This window comes from Stegastes partitus, unplaced genomic scaffold (assembly GCF_000690725.1).
Source record: "Stegastes partitus isolate 25-593 unplaced genomic scaffold, Stegastes_partitus-1.0.2 Scaffold12, whole genome shotgun sequence".
NCBI lineage: Eukaryota > Metazoa > Chordata > Actinopteri > Pomacentridae > Stegastes > Stegastes partitus.
In genome coordinates this window covers 342,992-367,594 of record NW_007577743.1, presented here as the reverse complement: position 1 = coordinate 367,594, position 24,603 = coordinate 342,992, and the positions used below count along the sequence as shown (strand labels likewise).

The 24,603-nt window shown below is 43.0% G+C and overlaps 1 protein-coding gene across 3 annotated transcripts; it reads right to left on the bottom strand.

Annotated features, from left to right (window-relative positions):
• Positions 1–1,624: 1,624 nt before the first annotated feature.
• Positions 1,625–23,916, bottom strand: nfatc2a (nuclear factor of activated T cells 2a). 3 transcript variants are annotated; one of them, XM_008287729.1, is made up of 10 exons: positions 23,585–23,916; positions 21,004–21,937; positions 20,734–20,902; positions 17,799–18,001; positions 17,525–17,697; positions 14,644–14,784; positions 11,533–11,588; positions 11,280–11,412; positions 10,412–11,128; positions 1,625–4,128 (listed from the first exon to the last, which is right to left on the bottom strand). In XM_008287729.1, exons 1-10 carry the CDS (start codon positions 23,640–23,642, stop codon positions 4,073–4,075), a joined length of 2,640 nt encoding a protein of 879 aa, XP_008285951.1. In that variant the 5' UTR covers positions 23,643–23,916; the 3' UTR covers positions 1,625–4,072. The 3 variants fall into 3 exon arrangements, with proteins under 3 accessions (XP_008285951.1, XP_008285946.1, XP_008285950.1); XM_008287724.1 differs by lacking the exon at positions 23,585–23,916 and adding an exon at positions 22,231–22,538; XM_008287728.1 differs by lacking the exon at positions 23,585–23,916 and adding an exon at positions 22,231–22,538 and having other exon boundaries at positions 10,418–11,128.
• Between the last annotated feature and the right edge of the window lie 687 nt (positions 23,917–24,603).

The window sequence follows — 24,603 nt, the reverse complement described above, 5'->3', positions numbered from 1 at the left end:
CGCATGAGTCATCAAGGCATATCTGTATGAGTGGGCTGCAGACGGCTCATGCAGAGGAGCCCACGTGCTGCTTTTTCAGCCTTGGTGATGTCATAACCAGAGACTTCCTGAACACAAGGTTCATTCACCGAGCCCTCCTCCCGACACGGGGACAGAGCACCAAACAAGCCATCTCCATGGCAACTGCAGCCTCCGGGCATGTGAGTCCCCTTCTTGTTGTTTGTTATTTGAGGGAGGATTTGAGTTTGAAACTGTGTGTGTACTGTCCACAATCACGTGTGCCCGTGTAAACAGCACACAACATTCCTAGGTTCAAGTTCTGAATATTTTTATGTTGTATATAAACAAACAAGCTGGGTCTCCCATGAGTCCATCTGCTCCTGGCTCAAAGCAGGAGGAGAGCACTTGATGAGTCACTGTCTACTGTGGGTCCACTAATATTCAATTTTCCTCGTATGACCGGCACTGTAGAGAGTGAAGAGACACCTTTGAGCTGTCTCTACTCTGCACATGAGAGATTAAACTCAACTTTAAGTGAAAGTCTTTTTTATTTTTTTCTTACCTCATTGACATGTCCATGTGATGTTTTTATACACTGGAACACATGCGGTTATGGTCACGCCATAAAATTTTTTTTTTAAAACCCATTCAGTGCTTCCTACCTGAACCCCTCAGAATCAGCTGATTCTTTCGTAAGTTCTTTCAAAGGTGCAGTCCCTTCAAGTACATGAGGGTGGGTTTGAAATGTCATGCTTTTTAATTTGAGCTATTTTGTCCAGCATTTTTGAGCCCTCTTCACATGTAAAAGTGATGGACATGAACTTTTTTGGGGCTAAAAAAAACCACATTGAGCTCTGCTAAGAACTGCAACCAACTCAATTGCACATCCACTCCAGGTCGCACAAACTAAAGCCAAAATCTCATTTTTGTTCCTCGTGTTTTTCTCTCCAACCAAATTTGAGCATCTGTGTCAATGGATATGGAGTTACTTTTAAAAGTTTAAAAGTATAACAGATCACACATTCAGACTACCCATACTTCTTTCTGTTCTTTCTATTTCTCTTTTTTGATAGACATTAAACTGGTGCAGTTTTGAAAATATGATCATATTCCAAGATATTGATGCTCAAAGTTGATTATAGAGGAAAAATTGGCTGAACACAAACATGAGTCTGTCTTGAGATTGTGATGTCTAGAAATGATGTAAAATTGATTTAGTTGCAGCTTTTAACAGAGCTGCATCTTCCCTGAAGATTTCATGTGTCTGTCTCCTGTACATATAAAGCTATGAAGGCTCACAAATGCTGGAAAAAATAACACAAACTAAAAAGTACAATTTTGAAACACCCCTGTGTACTTCAATGGCCGGTAACTTGGAAAATATTAATAGTATGAAGGTGAAAATTTACATAACCTCATTAAATATACTAAAGTTATTGTAGCTGAGTCTGTGGAGGTCAGGTAGGAAGCACTGACTTATTTTCATGAAAATGAAAATTGAACTATGATCATTTTTTTCGGGGTTTAATCAATGCTAAGACTTAAAGGTTCTGGGACAAGAACTCATTCATGGTAATGTGTTTATGAGAGAAACAGGAGAAATGACACATTAAAGCAAGGACAGTCATGTTGTATATGGTTATTATTTATTGCTTCTTTTAGGGATACAAAAATAGCATGAATAGACATTTTTAAAGAGGCACAAAGACTCAAAATGAAACATGTACATGACAACTATCAACACATAAAATAAAATAAGACAGTATTAAAACCTTCCCAAAGATATCTTAAAAGACTATAAAATAATAACAACAAACACATTAACAAAAATATATAGCTATTAAGGATAAGTGTATCATAATTCCCTACAGAAGGAGTTTTACATGGTAATAAAACAGAAGATATAATGATGACTATAACATTGTGTAGTTTTACACAACATGACAGATAACGATACACAACAAAAAAACAAAAACAAATTGCTTCTACTTTAGACTCGTCCGACTTTATTGGAACACTTTGTATCTGATATTTACACAAAAGGGGAAAAACTATTAATATTTATTACATTCAAGAAATGTCAAATGCACTTGTGCTGTACTGGCTCAATGAGAAGTATCCTTTTTAAAAAAAATCAACATTAGTCTTGCTAATATTACAAAATATAATCCTTTTTTTTTTCTCTATCAAATAGGTCCATATCAAATGTTAAACATTGTGATTCAGTCTTATGTTTTACGTGTTTTTACAGTTTTATACTCAACAGTTTTCTCTTTACAATCACCTGGCACTTTTATTGTACTCCAATTCCTTCAGTGAAATATAATATCACAAAAACATTTTTAAACTAGTGCTTTCCTCATCAAAGCAAGCTATATTAGCATATCAGTAACTCTTACTGTATACCTTATTGTGCTTGATGGGGGTTACAGAACATTAAAATTATGCGCTTTACACCTGCAAGCATGAAGGTTCTGCATAGGCAGCTTTTAGTATGATGATTGTCATTATGAATACAACTGTACACAAGAACATACACACAGTTTAAGCTTTGGATATTTTGTTTAAGACTGTGGAAACACCCACAGACGTTATTACAATCAATACATTAAAAAAAAAAAGAAAACAGGCACAAAATGATTAAAAAACCAAGGAGACCACCTTCAAATCCAAGTGTGTAAATTGTCTCGCTACAGCTTGCATGAGCTGGAATACATTTTTAAATGATTTTCAATGCAAATGTCGAAAACAAACACATGGGCAGAGAATCATTTTTAAAAATGTAGGCCCATGCTATCGCTGTGAAGCTAGTTTGGCACCTGAATATAATTGAATATATATTTAAATGAATGTAAAATGGTACATTATTCACATGACTCAAATATTAAAAAGGAATAACATTGCCCCCCATTATTAAAAACAGTGCATATCAGGAGGTGTCACAATAGTTCATTGGTATATGGTTAAGGCTGTGTGCGCTTCACTTCAATTAGAAAACTGCACTTAAAATGAGATGATTAGAATGTAAGCTTTGGACAATTCTTTCATGTAAAACTACATACAAAGGTACACAGACAAAAACACTCTTTGTGCAAGAAGAATTGAAAAATATGGGGGGAAAAAGTTTTTGGCCACAAGAAATGTCTAAAGATTGTATTTGGGAGGACTTTTTGGTGTCACACTAATACCCTGCTGGAAATTTCTGCGTGCTACGTAACATTATCCACTATTATGAGGCAAACAGGTGGGAGTTTTAGAGGGACTTTATTTATTTTCCCCCCATTTTACTTAGATTGTATGTAAAAGATGGATGTAGTGACTTGCTTTGTGGATTGATATTTCAAAGCTGTGAGTTTGCTTCCTGGGTCTTCTGAGTTTTTGGAGGAAGAAGTGATCATATTCAGAAGAGAGGTTGGATCTGGACAGGAGCGAGGGACGGGACTAGCTGAATGTCCGAGAACACTCTGCCTATACTGACCGGACTAATGTTCCACTGTGTAAATTTTGTGATCACTCCTGACCAGAAATGTCAGTCGAGCCAGCCACCCCTCTGAAAGTCACGCACTTTGAGGCCTTATGGAATCATTTTCACATAGACTGCCAAAACCCTGCTCAGAAAGGGGAAATTCAGCAAAAAAAAAATCTTGCAGAGAAAATGTATTTTGGCATCAACACCTAGGGGTGCTCACTGGTGTTGCACTTTAAGGCACTTGTGCATTGACGTCACGTTTCAGAAGTTGCCACGTCCATCATTTATATACAGCCTGTGCCATTTTATCTCTCTTTGTTTGTTTCTGAGCTTCAGCCTTGGAAACCTGTTGAGTGTTGGTAGCAGACGCTGTGGGTCAATGAAATCTTCTGTTTGCCGAATGTTTATTGCAGAAAAACATCCAAAGCAAACACAGCAACCAGGAGCTGAAATCTTTATCTCTGTGGGTAAAGAAAATGAGGAAGAGAAGGTCTGATTGTTGGTGGAAGTGCGTCACCTCAGTGGAAGGTTGAAGTCTCTGTGTGTTTGCGTGTCTGTCTGCGTGAACTGGATATGTTGTCATTTCCCGGTCAGGTCCCTCCTCTATGTCTGCCCCCTGGCTTGAACGCCCGTCAGATCCTTTCTTATGATCTCATTCACTGTAAAGCAAATAAAGAGAGGCATATTAGAACGCAACAGGATCAACGTAAGAGATTTTACAATCAAACCTCAAAATGGTGACAAAACAGAACCCTGTTGACAGAAGTGTCATCGATCATATTCCCAAAAGACTGTTGATGGATACATTGACATTTCTGCGTAGGGCTTTGATGGAAGGCAGACAAATGCTGCATTAATGTCTTGCCACCTCTAGAGGTAGCAAGCAATCACTTGCAGTTGCTCAGCAGTTACAAGTGTGTGTCTACACACATCAACAGAAGAGGAAGAGGGTTGAAATGGAAACTTTCAAGGTGTCATAGTTCTAAAAATAGGAGCTCAATGTGCGAGGGGACATAATACGTCAAAATCAAACTAACTTATTTCAAGATTGAATAAGTGAAATTCTTCAGCCAGGATAAAACACACAGGTTCTGATTGTTTTCGAGCTTTGTTGCACTTGTCTTCTGATAAAATAACCCCTGATAGTAAAGCGAAGAGGAAGTAACTACCTGTGACACAGATGTAGTTTCACCTCCCACTGGCTCAGTCAGAACTACCTGAGCCAGAACGCCTGCTCAGGTAGTTCTGCACTGAGCAGGAAGGAATGACGAGAATGTGTAACATGTCATCCCTCCAGATATGCCACACCGAGCTCAATGCTCTGGAGTTTGTCAGAGAGCTCAGGCCTGCAGGACTACTGTGTGTCTGTCTGTGTACACTGGCACTCCGAGACATTATAGGCTGGTGCCACTGCTTCCACTCTGCCTCAGGGAGCTCATTAGGGCCGATGAGTAATCTAAGTATTTTAGATTCGTCCAAAAAACCTTTTTGCCTGTGACCAAGTCATTACAGAGCATATCGTGTCTGTGATTGTGTAACCATGGCAATGGCCTTCATTGGGGAACGGGGCTATTAAAGTGTTTCATGTTAAAATGTGAATATCAGTGTGAGTAGTCCTTTTAGTAGTCTGTTTAGGAGTTTTTGGCATATCGTGTTAGTTTGCCATAGTGTTTGTTGTGTAATGCCCTTAAGAGGGTTCCTCTGTTCCTGTTTTGGCTTGTCACAATTAGATCGGCTAAAGAATGGAAGTTTGCTTACGAGCTTGGTCAAAAAGTGAATCTGTATTTAAAACAACCCACTATATAGTACTGAGAAACATAATATGCAGTATGAACCTCATAGTACTATGCAGTAGGGAACTGTTAAATCATATTATTTTGCAGCATGCTAGGGCAGGCTTAACCGTTTTATGGTTTTCGAAAGCTAAAGGTGAGCTGTGAAAGAAAATTAATCGAACAGAAAAATAATAATTATACCTTGGCCTGCAATAAAACAGTATACAGCTCAAGTCAGCCAGGAATTCCTCTGATGGCAAAGTCTATATAGAAGTATAATGTTGGCAAAGTTGTTTTGAAGTCCTAAAGTTGCATACTACAAAGTACATTTTGGCCAAATCAGCACCAACTGCTAGCATAGTCAGAGGTTTCAAACACAGCCTTAGTCTTGCATAGCCGGACCATTCAGTTGTGCTGACACAACGCTGTGTAGAATGGTCTGACCGCACCTCATTATCTTTCTGCTTTAGGAAAACAACAAAACCCTGAAACCCTTGCTTGTTTGTATTCTTGAAACCAATCACAATCCTCTTGTGGAGAGCTAACAACAGGATGTGCCAACGGTATTCACAAATCCTCAGCAAAACTTAAACTTTTCAGTGTGTAGGTTGCTGCCTGGAGGTTGCTGTTGTTTCCTGTGGTGCAGAAAAAGAAACGCACGGCTAATAACAGGCTTATACCCGCCATCTACATCCAGTGTCTCAGACAATCCAAAAGTTAAAAACATATTATGAATCTAATCATCTGCTGGCTGACTTTTAACAGACAAATATGATAAGGGCATCAATGCCATCAGTCTGAATAAACAATAATCTAAATATGTTAGACTATATTGCAATACTCCCTTCACTTCAAACTGATAAACATGAATAATGTTATGATTAGCTGATTTGCTACTGAAAGAAGCTTAAAAAACTTCTGAATGCTGCTATTTTGCACTGCCTCGTTTTAGAGGTAGAGGAACTGTTGTCAACTGACTTGTCTACATGCTATTTAAAGCCTTGATTTACATAGCAGGGTAGCAAAGGATGTAACCATTAAAACTAGTACAGCAACAAATTCAGAGACATCTCACCTACTCAAAAGCATCTCTGAGCTGATGACGGACTGTGAAGGGCAAAACAGACCTCGGCACAAAATGAACTTAACTGTTGCAAGGAGATGGCATGTTTTTATTTTGGGTTGTAAATAAAAGCAGTTTGGACTGGGATAGAAAATAGACTTTTAAGGGTTTTAACCGTTATTAGACAGAGAGTGGAGCCAGATAAGATTTGTGGGGGCGGGAAGCAGGGAAATGACATGCAGTAAAGGTCAGGGCCAGCTAGGAATCAAACCAACAATTTCCAGATCGAAGGCATGTGCACCCATGTGGCATGCAGCACTTGGCTTTGGGGCTCTCCGAAAATATTTCTAATTGAAATGATGAAATGCACGACGGCAATTAAGCGTTCATGCAATCAGACCAAAATAAAAAAAATGCTCTTCCATCCAACAAACTGATCTTTGTCTCTCTCTCTCCCTGTCGTCTCTCTATCTGATCATTTGCAGATGTGGACGAGCAGCTCAACACTGAGCACATTTTATAGCCAAAGCAGCATCTGAGCGTTCCAAAGCTGCAGGAGCAGCCAAACTGGGTGCTCTGCTGTCGTCACAACGTCAGTGTCCCTGTTTATTTTAGTCTGTAGTGGAATTCCCTCTGACACCTAATGCCTTAAAGAAACTTTCATCTCCCCAGTGGTGCCACAGGATTTTTCCTGAGCATAAAACAAGCTTAGAGAAGCAGCAGGAGTGCCACAGAGGGGCAACATACAGTAAGGCTTTACTGATTCTAATGAAGGGTTGGCACGGACCGGCTATTTGAGGCAGGCGCAGGGAACACTCAGCCTAGTCTGTTCAATAGGTGAGTGTCTGACTCCTGAGTTCTACACCAATGAGCTGCACTGTTTACCAACCAACGGTGGGAGGAGAGACACCCGGTACAGTAGCTGACTCAGTCGCAGCACACTGCCTGCTGCGAGCTGGAATGTGTGTGTTTGTGTGTCTCCAAGTATTTGCATGTTCGTACAGTGTGCGTGTTTGTGTGTAGAAGTATGTTCGTAGGTCCCACATGACTAGACCGATTCGAGTGAGGCTTATATGCGGCTGCGATGACAGCATGAAGCTAAAAACCAGAATGAGAGAAGAGAAAGTAGAGAGAGTGGACTGGAGGCGAACCACTAATCTAACCACAGATCTGATGTGTTAGTGCCTAAAGGACAAGCTCACTTTTCGTCTGTCTCGAAACAAAGCTCGCACACCCATCAGGGCAATGAAAGAGTTACTCGTCCGTGTTTTCTGTCTTTACATGCTGTGAATAAATCCATTAAAATCCAATTGCTGTGCAAAAACGCATTCCAAAGCTGGTAAAATATGGCTTCAGCTGTCAAATTTATTCAAAGCAACTCTGTATTTCTCTCGTTTTAGTAGAAAATTCCCTCTGTGTTACTGTCTTTCTAATGTACAGATAAACATTGTGTGTGGAAACACAAATAGGGGTGTGAGCACTAAAAAGATAGATGAAGAATATGCATTAACTTCAGATGGCCTGACTTTAAGGATGATAATGCTGGTTGGTTGGTGGGTCACTGCACCACTGATGTTTTTTGTCTGTTAAAAGGGATCTACAGGGTAAAGTGGCTATAATGTTTGGATGGATGGGCTTTTCCCCTTTTTTATTTAAAGACATCAACAGTTTAGATATCTGTAGTCTTGTTGCTCAGAATGACAACTGTGTATTCTGACATTCTTGTCTTACAGGGCAACTTGATCTGATTCACAGTATAGCGTAAATAAACACAATGATTCATAGCTTTCAGATTGTAGCTACACATGGACATGTATGCACTCATCACTGCAACTGCAGCGCTGCCTGAATACCACTTAAGTTGTGTATTTGACGAATCCTTTCAAATGGGATGGAAGTGAGCTGAGACTAATGCATGTCCACTGGGCTACTGCTGTGTGCTTTATCTTTCCTGCCCTGATCTCTACCTGCTGGAACAATTTCACCTGCTCCACTGCCTCCGGGCTTTATTCCACACCCACTAAATCTGTCACTCTCAGCCTCTGCTCACTATGCCAGTTGCTTTTTTTTTGTTTTGTTTTTCCGCAGACTCTGTGGCATGCGGTAGGCTCTGCCAGACATTTCTGACCTTTGTGATCTAAAGGTAGGGCAGGCCCCTACAGGCAGCTTTTGTTTAGTTGTCTAGATAAACTGAATACATAGAAACACAGTGCTCGACGTGGTCCTCTCTGAGCACCTGTGGGAGGCATGGGAACTAATGTGAGGGCTGAAGATACAGGCCCTCTGTGTGGGAGAATCTATGAGCCAAGTTTTGGTGCAAAATGAAATGCCAGACTTTCATTTGGTACTTATCACTAAGGTTGACACAATTCAGGCTCCTAAGACCTGTGACAGTTATAGACCACAACACTGAGACGATACCAGGATGTGGCATCACCCCTTTTTCAAATATGACTACAGAATCAAACACATGGCGCGATGAGTAATGTTGACAATGTCACTTAGGTGAGAATGTGTTTGATAGGCTCAGCTTAAATGATTATTCTGTGGTAGCATCACACTTTAACACCTTTAAGTCACTTTGAGAGGGGTTTTTCTGACCTTGCCTGTCTTCTCACCACCCAAAAAATGTTTTGAATATTGGGAAGTCCCCATTTTTTTCACATGAAGCAGCAATGATGATGCAAGTGGGTGGATTATCACCTGTTGGAGCGATAAGACAGGGCCAGCGCTATGCAGCTGCAACTGTTAATGCATTATGAATGAGCTCTTTGTATTCAGGCGTGCAGTGTTATAGAAGTGCATTCATTATACTTTTGTAAAATAATAACATTAATTGTAAAAGATGACTATTTAATATGAGTAACTCTAATTGTGCAAGTACTTTTTGTGAGAAAAGCTGAGAGCAGAAGTCACTGATGCAGAGGCACCTTTTCATGATAGGAGGATCAAAGAGTTTGACTTTCTCTAAAGTCCTTGTTAATTCACTAACTCACAGCCTTGTTGCTGTTTACTGTGGAGGGAAACCCTGCAAGTTCCTTCCAAAAAACACAAATTCCATTGCTAGCCTTTTTTCTTCGTTTCATTTTTTCCATCGAAACACACACATACACACAGCTCCTTCCCTTTTCCTGCAAACTACCCTCCACCCTCCTGCTATCTTACAGGGATCAGGCTGGATTTCTGGAGGACAGCAGCTGCAAATAGGAATTTCTTGTGCCAGATTGGCAGAATCTCATGGATGGAAAAAAGCTAATCCTCTGGTGGGCTCCCCCACAGAATCGAGGGGCATAAGGCCAAGGAGAGGTTCTGGCCAACTATAACAAACAAAGAGGCTTTCCCCAGTTCTCCCAGGCAGCACGTTCCACTGTTTGACAATGGTTGCCATGGAAGTTGTTTTTCACTTCATAACAGTGTCAACATGTCCAGGCGGTCAGGAGAGCGACAGTTTTTTCTCCCTCAGGCTCCGTCTTTAATGCGAGAGAGAGAAAAAAGGTCATTTCCTGATGTGTGGCGACCAGAAGAATGAACAGCAGGATGGTAACGACCCCAAACTGCCTCTAAATCTCACCTGACTGACAAAACCAAAAGGCATTTGAAAAACTTTCTGAGCCTGTCGTTTTACTGTAAGACATAATACAGTTTGGAGAACCTTTAACTCCAAAATCAGGAAGAGGTTGAACCTCCTGCCTGCTGCTTGATGTGGCCTGACATTAATTCTGTCAGAGGGTAGTGGGGTTGACAAGCATAAGTATAAACATATGACTCACAATCCTTGTTATTTCCACCTTGAATGGAACATAACTGCACCTCCTGGCTAGGATTGTTTTAACACAGTGAGCGTTTTCTGTTGGCTTTGTTCAAACGGATTCTATAGCACATAGATTGGACTGGGATATGCGAAAAGGAGATGGCGCAGATACTGTAAATATCCTTGAATTGTTCTTAGGAGAAGTCATATCTCTGTTGGTGGGTCTTATCATCCATTAATTTCACAGAAAGGACATATCCATCACTTTGTCTGCCTGCTTTTTTTTCTCTCCCCTCCACATCATTACATAACCAATTATCCCACTTACACAGAGTATAAAAGCATTAACTTACACTCACCATCATCTAGGTAGAACTGGTCCAAGTTCTCCTCCTTGACCGTCACCCGCCTCTGTCCGTCTCCTGGAGCCTCCATCTGGCCGGTCCCGGTTGGAGCTCGGCCTTTCTGCTGCCCCTTCTGTACGTAGGGCTGCTGCTGAATCACGGTGGGATAGTGCTGCGGGTGAGTCACGGCCGCCTGAGCCTGAGGGGGTGTGGGCGAGTGGGCGGCGGCGGCTGCCTGTGGGGAGTAGCCGTCGCAGTAGATGATCTGCTGGTTGTCGGGCTGAGGAGCAGTGAGGGGCTGAGGCTCTCCTGCCCGCAGCAGGTGGTGGTTGGTGGGAGAGAACTGGATGATGGATGGGTGTTGGCCTGCTGCGCTGATGGAACCTATAGACTGAGCTGGGGAGCCCGTGTGGACCAGCACTGACCGGTGGGGGTCAGGCATCACCCCACCACTCTGCCAAAGGCCGGGGCTGCCACTCAGACTCTTCCCCCCACGGGAATAGACGATGGCTGGGCTCTGCTGCTGTAAACGCGTGTCCTGGTTTGGAAGGCTGGAGCTGAGACGCTGGCAGGAAGCCAGGCCGGAGACCAGGCCGTTGTCTGGGTGGAGGACGCTGCGTGGGTTATGGTAGTAAGAATGAGGGGATAAACCCAAGATCTGAGGCATGGCAAAACCCATGTGGCCTGGTTCATACTCATCTATAGGCTCTGTCTTAATGGATGGAGCTGTATGGAAGAGACATCAAAAAAGATGGCTGTAAACATTCTGACAATAAGCTCTTGGAAAATCTATTTCAGCATCATCCAATTATTTTACATTCATAGTCCACATAATGTGATATAAGCACACCACACAGACACTGAGCAGCACTCTTACATGCCAGTGGTGTGTAGGTGAAATGCTGAGGCTGGCTGCGCTTTCTCTTGCCGTTGATGACGTAGAAGTTCACTTTGACAGAATGGCAGACTGACGTATCTCGGTAGGACGGCACCTCCACAAACAGCATGCTCTGCAAGACAGCGTTCAATCATGTAGTGAAATCAGTCTGTTTGTTTGAACTCAGACATGTTTGTTGCTTTTCACAGCACAAGACAAAGGTCTAAGGAACAGTCTGATGTGTGACACGTACAGGCTGGCTCTTGTCTTTGTCCACTGTTGCTTCCATTTCCCAGATTTGCTGCCCGTCTAGGATGAAGCAGAAACAGAAAGTGAAAACCCAACCTCAGTCATACAGTGTGGTAAATAACTCTGCAAAGTAAGCAAGATTAATTGTTTCAAGATACACAAGACATTTGGGAAATGGTGAATCCAGACCAACTGGGAAATCACCTCTCCTTCTTGGTACATTCAAAGCAATTCTTTATTTTCTTCAGTAGTTTAAATGCAGTTACACGCAACACCTTATGCTTGTAGATTATATGGCTCTTAAAATACCTACGATCATTAGATTTACCCTAAAACTCACATATATTCAGTGCCTATAAAAAGTCTTCAATTTCCTTGGAAGTTTTTTCCATGTTTTGCTTGAATCATTGTCAATTTAATTTGGCTTTCTAGACAAGAATTTACAAAAAACTGTCTTTCATGTCAAAGTGACAACAGATTTTGGATTACAGAATCAACTGTACCCCAAGAGATATTCAGTGACTTGTAATTTTCTTGTATCCATCCCTTGAGTTCTACTTTTTTAATAACCTTTTTAGAGGTTGTCTTCAAAGTGTAGTGAGATTCAGGAGTATCACAATACAATCACTGAGACACCGTCACTGCTACTCAGCTGATCTCCATTTCACTAACCATGTGACTTCTAGCACCAGCTGGCTACACCTGTGTTAAATTAGGTGATTCACGTGAAAGGCCTCGTTTACACATAGCCGAGTATTCACAAAAACGGATCTACGTTTTCAAAAATAATATTGTTTACATCAGATGGTTTTCAAAAACATCTTTGTTTACACAAACCCGCATAAATACGTTGTTAGGAGGTGATATGACCATGCCAAACTTATAGGGGGCAATGTAATGAGAAGCATAAAGCCATGCTAGCCAATCGGAATTCTGGAAAAAACACCACAACAAAAACTTCTCGTTACTTCAACGATAATGGAGCGAGGGCCATTTGTTTGGACCGACAGCGAAGTGGAGCTACTCCTAAACGTGGTGTTAGAGTACAAAACAAGTAAAATACTTCAAATATTGACTAGGAAACATGTCAGTCCAAGTATATGGAAGTAGACAAACTGCAAACATGGGTCGCACACATATGACGCTGATGATGTTTTTGTTGCATACTGTGACGCCAAACTCCGTCTCCTTCTGTCTACATGCAAACGTAAAGACGGAGTTTTTCACTAAGGAGGAATATTTGGAGCGAACGAATAGTCGGCTATTCAGGTCCAGCCCTACATAATTCAGCATTGAAATGCAATGAAAACTTCTGAGGCGTGTGAACACTTACAGGCACTGTACACTCGTGCATTAATCAGAAAGACATATGGCTGTGCAGGACACACCTGTCTGCTCTCAAATGCAGTGCTGACAGAACATCAGCACAGAAGGTAGAAACACAACATTAGCTGGGACGTGATGAGAAGTGCAGGAGTTAGCGGCTTATGTTATGGCTTATGGTATATCACACTTCATCAGATTACATCTAAGCTGTCATTTCAATGCAAAAGTTGAAAACAAAATGTGCCTGCGAAAGCAAACTCCACATGCTGGAACACATGATAGGACATGTGCTGCAGCAAATGTTTCTGTAGGTGGGAAACCCTCTGTCAAATTACAAATGAAAAACACATGGCTTAAATGAGTCAGCAGGAGGAAGGGGGATTCCACGCATGTTGCCAACTTTTTTTTTTTCTTAATTTTATTTTTATGATCAACTCTCTCCACTTCTCCTACAAAACGTGATGACTACTGCTTTCTTGGCATTCGTATTTGTTTGCGTTTTGTTGTAATTCTACTCTAAGGGATACCCCCGACTTGTTCTCCCTCTGGAGATAATTGTGTGTGGAGGTGGAAAGGAGGAGGGGAGATGGAGAGAGAGCCTGAGCAGCTTGGCTTGGCCCGGGAAGCTTTCCTTTCCCTCCGTACAACTCGCCCCGTCCAAGCACAAGAGTCAGGGGAGCTCCAGCCAGATGCAGCTGTCTCTCATTCAGAGGGATTTCACAGCCTCGCTGGTCCAAAACCTTGTGTCATACAGAAACTCTCCAAAACAATGGCAATCCCTCTTTGTAAGATTTCTTTTTCCATCTCTGTCTTACTATCCATTACTGCGGTGTGTCGTAACACAGCGGCAGGGAAACCCGGAGAAGAAGAAGAAGAAGAAGAAAAAAAAAAAAAAAAGTTGGGGCGTGCAGCTCCAAGTTTTAGTGGAGGTAGGCCGTGGAGTCCCTGCGTCTAAAAAGCCAAATGATCTGCTCTCAGGCAGCAGTGGAGCTAGTGAGTCACAGTCAGGCAAATATTTCAATGCAACTAACCATCCTAAAGAAACCTTCGAGCTGCGGCTAGATCCAAACTATAGAGAACTGAAACTACAGAAAACAGATAACAAATGCAATCCCAACTTCTATACGTTACTCTTTTTAAAGTGTGTTAAAATGACCTTACACAAGATGCACAAAGACATCTAGTCATGGCTACATCACGACCATCTTGTTATGTAAATGTCAGCAGATAAGAAGATTACAAGAGGGGGAATTACTTGATTTATTGTTCACTTACTAGCATTACATAATTGAAGGAAAAACTTGTATCTGTCATCAGGAAACATAAATCCAGTCGTCTTTTTTTTCCTGGCAGATACATTTAGGAGTGAAGCAGGGACATCAACAAATGAAACCCAACACAACCCTTCATTTGACACATAAAACCATTAATCACATAACAAAAGGCCGATTTGAGTGATAAGACATCATGGGAGTCAGTGAGAAAGAAAAGGGCAAAAGGAAGTTGGAGTGTTACCCTTTTGGATTATGCAAATAACTCAGGTGGCTTCATGGTGCCGATGAAAAGAAGCATGACAGTGATGAACTCGTTGCGCAGGCACTGAGACTTATGAGTCATTTGCGATAGCTTGTGTTGTGGTACTACCGAGACACGGTGTTGTGCAACATCAGAGCACGTAGATTTTGTAGACTCAGCTGCACATCTGGTTTCCAGGTTACTGCATGTTAACAGAAATACATAGGAAACAGCGAACTTTCCCAGAAGCTGCTGGAGCTGAAGTACCACTCACCCTGAGTTTTCTCCAGAAAAATGACTTTGGAGTCGGAGCTGAAGTTCTGCCCAGTCAGGATCATCTGCTGGCCGCCCAGGACGGAGCAGCTGTCCATGTCCTGCTTCTCCACCATGGGAAGTTCATGCGCTGAACGCTGGGCTGCAGGGACACACAGCGAAGTAGTGTGAGGATATTTGTTTTTTTGTAAACTGAAGTTATGTTTTGGTCTGCTGAATGAGCAAAACAAGACACATGAAGACTTGGAGTGTAAGCTGTTAGGACGAGCATTAGCATTTTTCTCTAAACAATGAAGGAATTTATCAAATTTCATCTGCAGGTGCATTATTAAAATAACCTTATCCTTACCAATGAAACACAGACAACACATAGCATGTCATGTGAAAGCTAAGTACTGATTTCTCACAAGTGCACACCTGCTCATTGCCAAGAAGTGACAGCGCTTTACAATAAAGATGCTGAGTCATTTAATTATCACAACCATCGCTTTCGGTTTTAATAAGCAACACTGAAAAATCGGTCAAATCGCAACTTACGAGCGGTAAATAGAAAGTTTGTACAGTAAAGCACATAACAGGAACGGACGGATGCAATATGATAAAGAAATAAACACTACCAATTATATGTGACGCTTAAGAGCTCCTGAAATCCCTCTCAGGTTATTAATTAAATCCCTAAAAACTGATCTCTGAGAATCAAAGTTACATATGGTAGAATCCTCTCCTGCCTTTAAAGTTTACAGATCTAGGAAGTCCTCTCTCTTCACTCACCGCAGCTTGAGCACACCAGCTCACCTACAACTCAAACACTGCAAAAGTACTCTGCAATACACAGCAGTAATATTGGAGTAGTTCGGCCATACATGTTGAAATCACAGACCAGATCTGAAGATACAGAACACCACGCCCTGCAAGGATTGGGTTCTTTGTCACGTATGAAACCTCAAAAGTCTGAATCCATGTTTTTTTTTGTTTGTTTTTTTTTAAACTGTCGCCAGTACACCAGTTGTGTATTTTTCTTATTATATCTCTTCTAGCTTATAAAAAACACCAGATGGACATTTTAACAAGGAAAAAGAATTTGATTTTCAACTTTTAAATCTTGTGAAATCACACAAAGTCGTGCTATCCAGTCAAGTGTTGCTGATCTTAAGGTGACTCTATTTGCATCTGAAAAACATCTCCATGAGACAGAAATGAGAAGATTTTGTTCAATATTTTGGAATATATAAAGCACTACATCTGGGGGAATGAGATGAATACAGCTTGTTAAGGAGAACTAAAGTGAAAAAGTGTAAGACAATGTAACTTCTACTTTTTTCTAGCTCTCAGTTCAGTAGATAGCTAACAAGATCCCGTCTCATCTTGTATTTTCCATGAGCATTTTACTGTTTTATTACAGTAATTATAATTTTTGTGTAATATTTCTTATTTTTTTTATGTATGTTTTGGCTTGTTTTATCTTCTATTTATCCTACTGTTATATTCAGTATATTCTGTCAAACATCTGTAAAACTGCATTTAATTTGATTGAAAAGTGCCTTATGAGTACAGTTTATTCGACTAATCAGAATCAGAAAGGATTTACTGCCAAGTAGGTTTTCACATACAAGGAATATGACTTTGTGTTTTAGTGCATACCAGGAAACAAAGAATAAAAGTGTTGCCAGTTGAATGTATTAAGTGGAACAAGATAAATAAGAAGCCGTTGTGACTTATTATCACTGGTTTGAGTCAAACTCTGCTCTCACTGAAGGGAGTCGAGGCGTTGACAACCCCGTGAACTTTGAACAGGCCGGTGCCCGCTGCTACACTGCAGGTGGATAAATCAAAGAGGACGACGCTCACTGGGGCCTGATCTCCTCAAACACACCAACACTGACACAGTCTGCTTATCGGCAGCCTGACATACACTCACTGGCCACTTTATTAGGTACACCTGTCCAACTGCTCGTTAATGCTAATTTCTAATCAGCCAATCACATGGCAACAACTCAAGGCATTTAGGCATGTAGACATAGTCAAGACGATCTGCTGCAGGTCAAACTGAGCATCAGAATGGGGAAGAAAGGCGATTTAAGTGACTTTGAACGTGGCATGGTTGTTGGTGCCAGACGGGCTGGTCTGAGTATTTCAGAAACTGCTGAGCTACTGGGATTTTCACGCAAAACCATCTCTTGGGTTTACAGAGAATGAAAGTATGAAGAATGAAAATGAAAGCATGGATCCGTCCTGCCTTGTATCAACGGTTCAGGTTGGTGGTGGCGGCTTTACGCTTGACTGGATTTCATCGATTTTTCTGAAGTTTGTTATACGACCGACGGGTGGCAAAATCCCAGTTCTCCTCTATAAGCGAGAACAGATGGGAGCAACAATTATAAAATAATATTACATCCTGCGTCATCGTGATGGGAGCATACTGCCCGCAGCCTGTGTCACACTTGATCAGGGTGTTGATCGAAGCTCGATAAAGGCCCTTCTTGTTTGAGTTTTGATTACACCAGGTGCTTTAATAACACTGTGCACACACGCACTGATGTACCCAAACACAGACTTTACTACTGAGCACATACAAACAGGTACACAGACACTAAAACGTGCAACGCCCACCTACTGGATGGAAGCCCTGCTTGTATAAAGAGGTCTTTATGCGCTAGCCTCTGGACTATCAGCCCAGCTCCAAACTCATTTGAATGTGGGTTCCTTTTTTTTTTATGATGTTTATTTTGTATAAAGTTTTGTTACCTGTTGAAAAGCAGTTTGACCTCAACGGGAAGCACACACACACAAAGCCCACACTGTATCAGGACATGAAACTAAGAAGTCTAAGATGTGTTTTAAAAAAAGCACATCACAGAAGTGTTTTACGTGTAGCCGCTTACAGCACTCAATGGGATGCGAGGCCGCTTGGAGGGAGACGTGCTGTCCGCCAGGCTGAGGTATGTGCACTCGAAACACAAGACGAACTCGGGTGTTTTTCCGCCCAACGTCCGTCTCGCCCTTCCTCAGCTCGATGTCAGCGTTCCTGAGCTTCAGGATCCCGGCACAATCAATTCTTTGAGAAGAATAGCACGTGTAAGCAAAATTGTAAACAGAAGTTGTTTGTTTTATATATATCACAAAAAAAAGAAAAAGCTTGATTGGGAACTTGCTCACATTGCTTTCATGTTGTTCTTTGGCTCCAGTGGGATCTCCAGGACTTTGGTGCCATTGATAATCTTCTCAAAGCTGGTGGTCGTAACCGTCTTGCCAGTGATGCGGTGGACTTGATAAAAGGCATGAGGCTTGAGAATGCGCTCGTCTGCTGTACCGATGAAAATCTGTAGGCCAAGTGGCTCCTTGCCTCTGTAACCATGTAGCTGCAAATACACACAGGGAGGGAAAAAAAAGAACACTCGTTTTTTATTTTTGCTTAAACCTCCAGCGATAAGGCGATGAAACAGAGTCAGTATGAAGGAAATGTTTGAGTCACGTTTAACTGGTTGTGCTTCTCCACTGCCTCTTGTTCAAACTCTGCATTTCCAGATGTTGTTCCCCTCGCAGATGGCCAATCAGCGTCAGACCCACGTGCAGGAGCATGAGTCTTCCTTCTGCAGCCTTGAACTGAAGCCAGCAGAGAGCTCAAACCCTGCAGCCCTTCACTCGTTCTTTCCTAACTGAATGTGGGCTTCAGCAGGGGTCCCGTCCTTCTCTGACAGAACCCATAACGGTCATAAACATCCAGCCTGACTGACACATTTGGCATCAGATGTACTTTAATGTCCTGCTGCAGAAAATGAAACGTAATATATGAGCGAAACTTTGAACTGACAGAGACCGAGTTGTTACTTTTAACCTGAGAGTGCCTCCTAAGGAAACCTGCAAAAACCACAACGCATCAGTTTGCATCTAAATGTTGTTTTAGTGCAAACTGTGTCGTGCATAACCTTTATGACAGAACACAACCCCACCATGAAACGTCATAAAGGAATGTACTCGAATCAACTCATCTTTTCTAGTGTACTTGAGGAAAATTATATTAAAGGTGCTTATGTCTGGTTAATGTAACTTAAAATGTCTCCTTTTAATTTCCAGACCACTTTAGAACTTAAAAACATGAGTTCTTATAACTTCAGCCATTTGGACTCAAAATAATTAGTTGAATCAATGAACAGTTGAGAACTGAGTCAACTCAATAAATTAAGTTTAAGCAGGCATCCCAGAATGCCTTGCTGGATGTAAAACTCAACTCTATTTTTGTAATTTCAGAAAATGCATATGGTGGAAACTTGATAAAGCCTCATGACAAAGGTTAGTAATTAATTTAGTTTGTTTAATTGTACAATTATAATCACCTCAGTGTGACTAGGAGCAGCCTCCAATATTGTCTTTGTACTGAATCTGGTCAAAAGTGGCTCCAGCAGCTTAAATTAAGAAGAAACTAAACTTTGAGAATGCAAAAATGAAGCGAGTCTGTCTGTATTGTCTGTGTCTCAATTGAATATCTTAAGTTTCTCAAATCCACTTAATTGAACTCAGCTACTTTTACACTCTCACAACTCACACGATGACATTGAATTACTTTATTAACTAAAGTGACCTTTGTTGAGGAACTTCTAAGCTGAATGTACTCAAAATGATTTACGCTGCGTGAACTGGATTCTGAGCAACAAAACAAACACTACAGGTAACTTTGCACAAGTGGCTAATCCATTCTAGCAGCAGAAATAGTGTTTGTTTAGTTGTTTTGCAACACATTTTCCATTCAGGAGGCTGTGGAGAGACTGCCTCTTATAACTGCGGTCAGAAAAATCAGCTTGTTCGTAGAAATTCTCGTCTCGGTGGACGCAACTGTCACACTTCACAGCAGCTGCGCAGAAACTATGGCAACGTGAACGAGCACGCCTCCCCCCACACACATCCAGGTAGGTGACACATGAAGTGAGACAGAGGAAGCCGACTGCAAACACTCAACAGGCCATGTGAGCGGTCGGCCGGTTGTCATGGCAGTGGCAGGAGCAGTGAGTCATGACAGAGAGCAGCGTAGGAAAAGTAAAGTGGAGGGTACAAGGCTCAGAGAGAGGAGGAGAAAGGAGGAAGGAAAAACCCTGAGAGAGAGAGAGCGAAGGAGGAGCAGAGGAAGGGAAAGACGAGGTGAAGGAGTGCAGCCGTGGCTAGCCAGGCCTGACCATCTGATTGGACTGGCAAACCAGGCAGAACTGACCTCAGGGTGAGGCCTTTGGGGATGGGCAGAAAATGGAAAGAGAAGCTGTATTTCCACAAAGTCTCTACTATCACCAACAAAAACAGCATTGAAATGTTGCCACGGTAACGCGAGAAAAAAAAGGGAAGTTGTGCCTATTAATGGACACAATCGCCAGCTGTATCTGTGTCACAGCTAATTTCAACACGCTGCGCCTCAACTCCATGTTATGACTGTAAGACAGAAGTAAATGTTTCTCCTGATCTGCAATTATGCTAACCACAGGCACGATTTTTCTTCTTCTTTTTTTTTTTTTTAACACATGCCTAGAGAGGCTGAGTGTTTCAACACTTTGAGTCAGCCCCTTAACACAAGAGTCAACAAAACAGTGTGTAAGCGGAAGTGAGGACGACTCGAACATAGATCTGTCTGTGTGGTTAAAACCATCAGCCAAGGGCACACAATAGCAGACTATTTTAAGTTGGAAAGCAGAAGAGAAAAAAAAAACTGTGCTGCTCACTGACCTGAACTCAGTTGTGAGGGTTGTCCTGAGTCTGCAGAGTGGTTTCAGTGTGTCATATGTCTGAGGTTAGAGTGTCTATAGTGATTTAAGAAAGTGAGAAGCTGGAATGGTGCCACAAGAGTAGCCAGACAGACTCACCAAAAGTCATTTTCGTACAGCTGGCCCTGGGCAGCAGCACCACTACCACCGAGTGCATAATGAGTAGGAAATACCATTACATGCAAGGCCTCCCATCAGGGCTGCCTGAGGCTGCTCAGCTCATTTAAACCCGACAACATGCCTTCATATGGTCGTCCGGCACATGGAATGGCAGATTGAAATGTATAACTTTCTTCTGATTTATATGATATTGAGTGATTTATCGTTTGATTATGCTTGCGGCGTACCTGCACAACAGGATGTCCTCCTGTGGGAGCTTTCACTGCACCCCTGCTCCCCTCTGTTTCATAGTGAGCCCTGTGATGTGGTTTGGGCTGCACCTCGATGTGGAGCTCATACTGGTCGGTGCGACTGGGGATCGGCCACTCCAGTGGGGGGAGAGAAGCCACAGGGATGCTGCAGAACATGAAGGACACATAAAATTAAATTAATGGTGAATCTTATGATTTAAATACTTATTGAGGAGCAACGAGTCCTTGCTTTGTTGCCAAATTTACCTGCAGATGCTGGAAACCAGTGGCTTGGGCCAGATTGGGGGGATAACAAAGAAAGGCTCTGCAGCAGGTTTGGTTTTAATGTCCTGATCGCAGGACACCAAGTAGTTCCCGTCTCCGTGGTTCTCTGGGTACAGAGTGTAAACCTGGTTGGTCGTCTTGACTATCTTAGTAGGGACCAGGCCGGGCTGACCGGCGCCAAAACCATTCATGCCATCGACGAGGCTACTGTGTGTGTAGTGGGCACCAATGTTGTGGTCTTCATGGACGCCGTGGGGGGAGGGGCTGCGGGAGCGGTGCCCAGGGATCAACCCAGGATTCCTGTACATGTCGTAGGTGCGTTTTCCCTGCGGGGAAGTGGAGCGGGAGCCTGGGCGGGGGGAGGGCGAGCGGTGGCCCAGGTAGCCGTCCTCAGCTAGGCTGGTGCGAGGAGAGGTGCCCGGGGAGGTGCGTGGGGAGCCAGTGTGGATGCTCTGCAGGCGGGGGCACAGGTCTCCGGGGTTCTGCCCACTGCTGGGGGACACACAGGGAGACGCCCAGGGGGAGTAGTTCTCTGAGTGCCAGCTGGTGGAGGAGTTGCTGCTGGCCGGACTCAGGCACTGGGGCTCACGGTAGGCGAGGTTCTCATGGCCCGGCACAGTGAGGGTGGGTCTGGGGCTGATGTTCAGGTGGTGGTTCTGCAGGGAGTCCCGGCCATGACTGTAGTGCTCACGGGAGGGGGTGATCTCGATCCGAGGGCTCAGGGCCAGGCCTGTGGGCCGGGTACTGTCCAGATAGCTCCGGGCCTCCTGGTTCTCATATCCTGACAGAACCTCAGTGTTGTGCTCACTGTAGGACGGGCTGCAGGACTTGATGCCGTATGGGGAGGCCTCTTCCAGAGGGAAAGCCTGCTCAGACTCTGGGCTGAGGACTTTGTGAGGTGCAAGGTTGGGGTCATCTGCAGGAAAGAAAACATGTACACAGAAGCAGAAATGAAGATGTGTTCCATTATAACAATTCTCAATCATTCATCCTCATCTGAACTCAATGTGTGGCACCAATCACAGCACCAGTAAACAAAGATCTTGCTTTTTAAAACGAGAGTTCATTCATTTATCAGCTGAAAGGAAAAGCCCTCAAATTTACTTCCTTGTTTTCTTTTTCGTTCACATGAATCAACTACATAAGCCGCATGTTAATGACACAACAACCAAGAGAGGGACTCAGGTTGCCAAAGAGCCTCGGACAAACCTTGATCTCCCCCCGCAAAGTCGCTGCATGGCGGTTCATACTCGAACAAGATCTCAAACTCCAAGTCCTCATCAGGACAGCTGACTCGACTAAGCTCTTCCTCCAGATCTTTGTCGTCGTAAAAGGAGGTCATCTGTCTAAATGTCTCCTGAGGAATCCCGCGGGTTCGGACGAAGCGACGGAGACGTGGCTGAGGAGCTGCGGCGCTGATGTCGATTTGGGGAAACCTGTTCCGAGTCTCAGATCGCGCATCGGTGAGCTGCAGGAGGTGAAGCGCACAAGTTTCCTGTTTCAGTTCGCCGCGGTTATTTTCAGACGGAGGCGGGTCTATTTACACTCTGAACGCAGAAGAAGTTTGGAGCTCATGGCAGTGTGATCACGCCTTCGATGATGCGTCGAACAACAAAAAGCTAAAGTGCAGGTTGGAGGTGATGAATTAGTTGTGCGCCCCCCCCACCCCTCCGTCGCGCAGAGCGGCGCTGTGCAGCCTGGTGCTGCCCCCGGGTGTCTGGCAGGACGCAGTGACACGGCGAGGAGCTGCTCGTCCCCTGAGCCACAGCTCTCCGTTCAAACCCGGCTGTTAAAGCGTCATTTCAGGTTGGTGTGGACACATATGCAGACGGATGGGTGGATTAAAATGTACATAAACATTTATTTCCCCCCTCAGTCCAACAGTTTGCCTGACTTGGATTGGATTTTTTGGCGACGCGCTCTTTTATTGTCAGCGGGAACGCACAGGTTCTCCAGAGGGTATCCCCAGATTTACGCACGACGCAAAACACATAGAAGGGAGTTCCTCCACTCAGAAGTATGTGCTCTGTCAGCAAAACGGACCGGCTGAGAGATTTTAATTTTTCTGATCTTTTTGGTGCTGTGATGTGCAAATCACCGCTTTATTAAAACACTGGCACTGGGCTCGTTAAAGCGCGCAGCGGTATTAAACCAGACCAGAATGGCTGCATCCTATATTACATAATATACACCTGAGATGATATTTAAGTTGTTCCACACAAGTTAACAGGCGTGAAAAATAAATCTCAGCATGAGTTTATCACTCTTAATTACAGCTACACCTAATATACAAAATCTGCAGGATTTTAGTGCATCCAAAATGACTAACTATTCATCCCATGTGTCTAATAGACTTCTCGTCTTCTCCTGTGACACAAAGACACGCACTGCGCACAGCAGCGTGTCCAAACATTCACATCCCAACTATTTTCGAACGTTTGACCCACATCTGACAAACGGTACGACATTCATTTGAGCCAAAAACACACTAGGACTAAAACTACAGTATCAATTAAAAATCAAATGGGTTGATTACCAGATAATCACAACACTTCAGCAGTACCTTGATCCATGGACCTCATCGTGTGGTACTGTGCCAGCCTCCAAGTCTCTCTAAACATCTGGAGAATAAAACAAAACGAAAAAAAAAAAGAAAGAAAAAAAAAGAATCAGCTGTAAATGTTATGCTCCTCTAACAACCATAGCAGAGGAAGCTCTCTTCAGTTAAAAAATTGGTGAAAGGAGACGGAACAGGAAAAAACTCTGAACACGTTCAGAAAACTTGAAGCTGTGATCCAGCGGCGGCGCGCAAAACTCCCTTTCTGTTCAAAAACATGCAGCCGCATCAGCTACAGCAGTGGTTCTGGTATGAAGTCCCCCTTCCTAGAGCTCTATAAGGATTACTTGAGTATCAAGAGCGGCTTCCTTCCCCGCTCTGGGTGTTTATAATGGTCCAATGCTGTAAAATAACGGGATTCCCTCAGTGTTTCCTCCTGTTTGTGCGCCTTTGCCATGGAAACCTGGAGCGGGTCCATGTCGGAGACTCAGGGCTTTCCTGCAAAGCCCCACACTCAGGAATCCATGACGTCTCCGGCTCTTGCGCCAAGGCATTTCTGCGGCTTCTCTCAGACAGTAGCACACAAGAACTTCATTGTGGGGATGAAGAAATTACTGTAGGACACTGTAGAGGAGAGAGAGAGAGAGAGAGAGAGAGAGAGAGAGAAAAGAAAATAGTTCTGAAGTTTGATTACAGGATACACTACATGAAATGTACCTTTACTAGACTCTTGTGTCAAGCAGTTCAGTTTGTAAATGTAACAAAAAACATGCAAATGTTTTTTCCTATAGAGTAAATTCTAGGGGCTGAGGCTAATTTTGAACATGGAATATAGAGAATTCCATTGTTTCCACTGTGGGCAGAAGCTTCTATCCATTTCCATGTCATAATGGAAATGTGCAGCATCTTCTGGTACTTGACTGGAAAAAAGCTGAACAAGACCACTACATAGCGTGACCCCAGTAGTCAGGAGCACAGTTATAGTGTATAAATTAGCACCGAAGGGGAAAAAAACAGCAACAAAA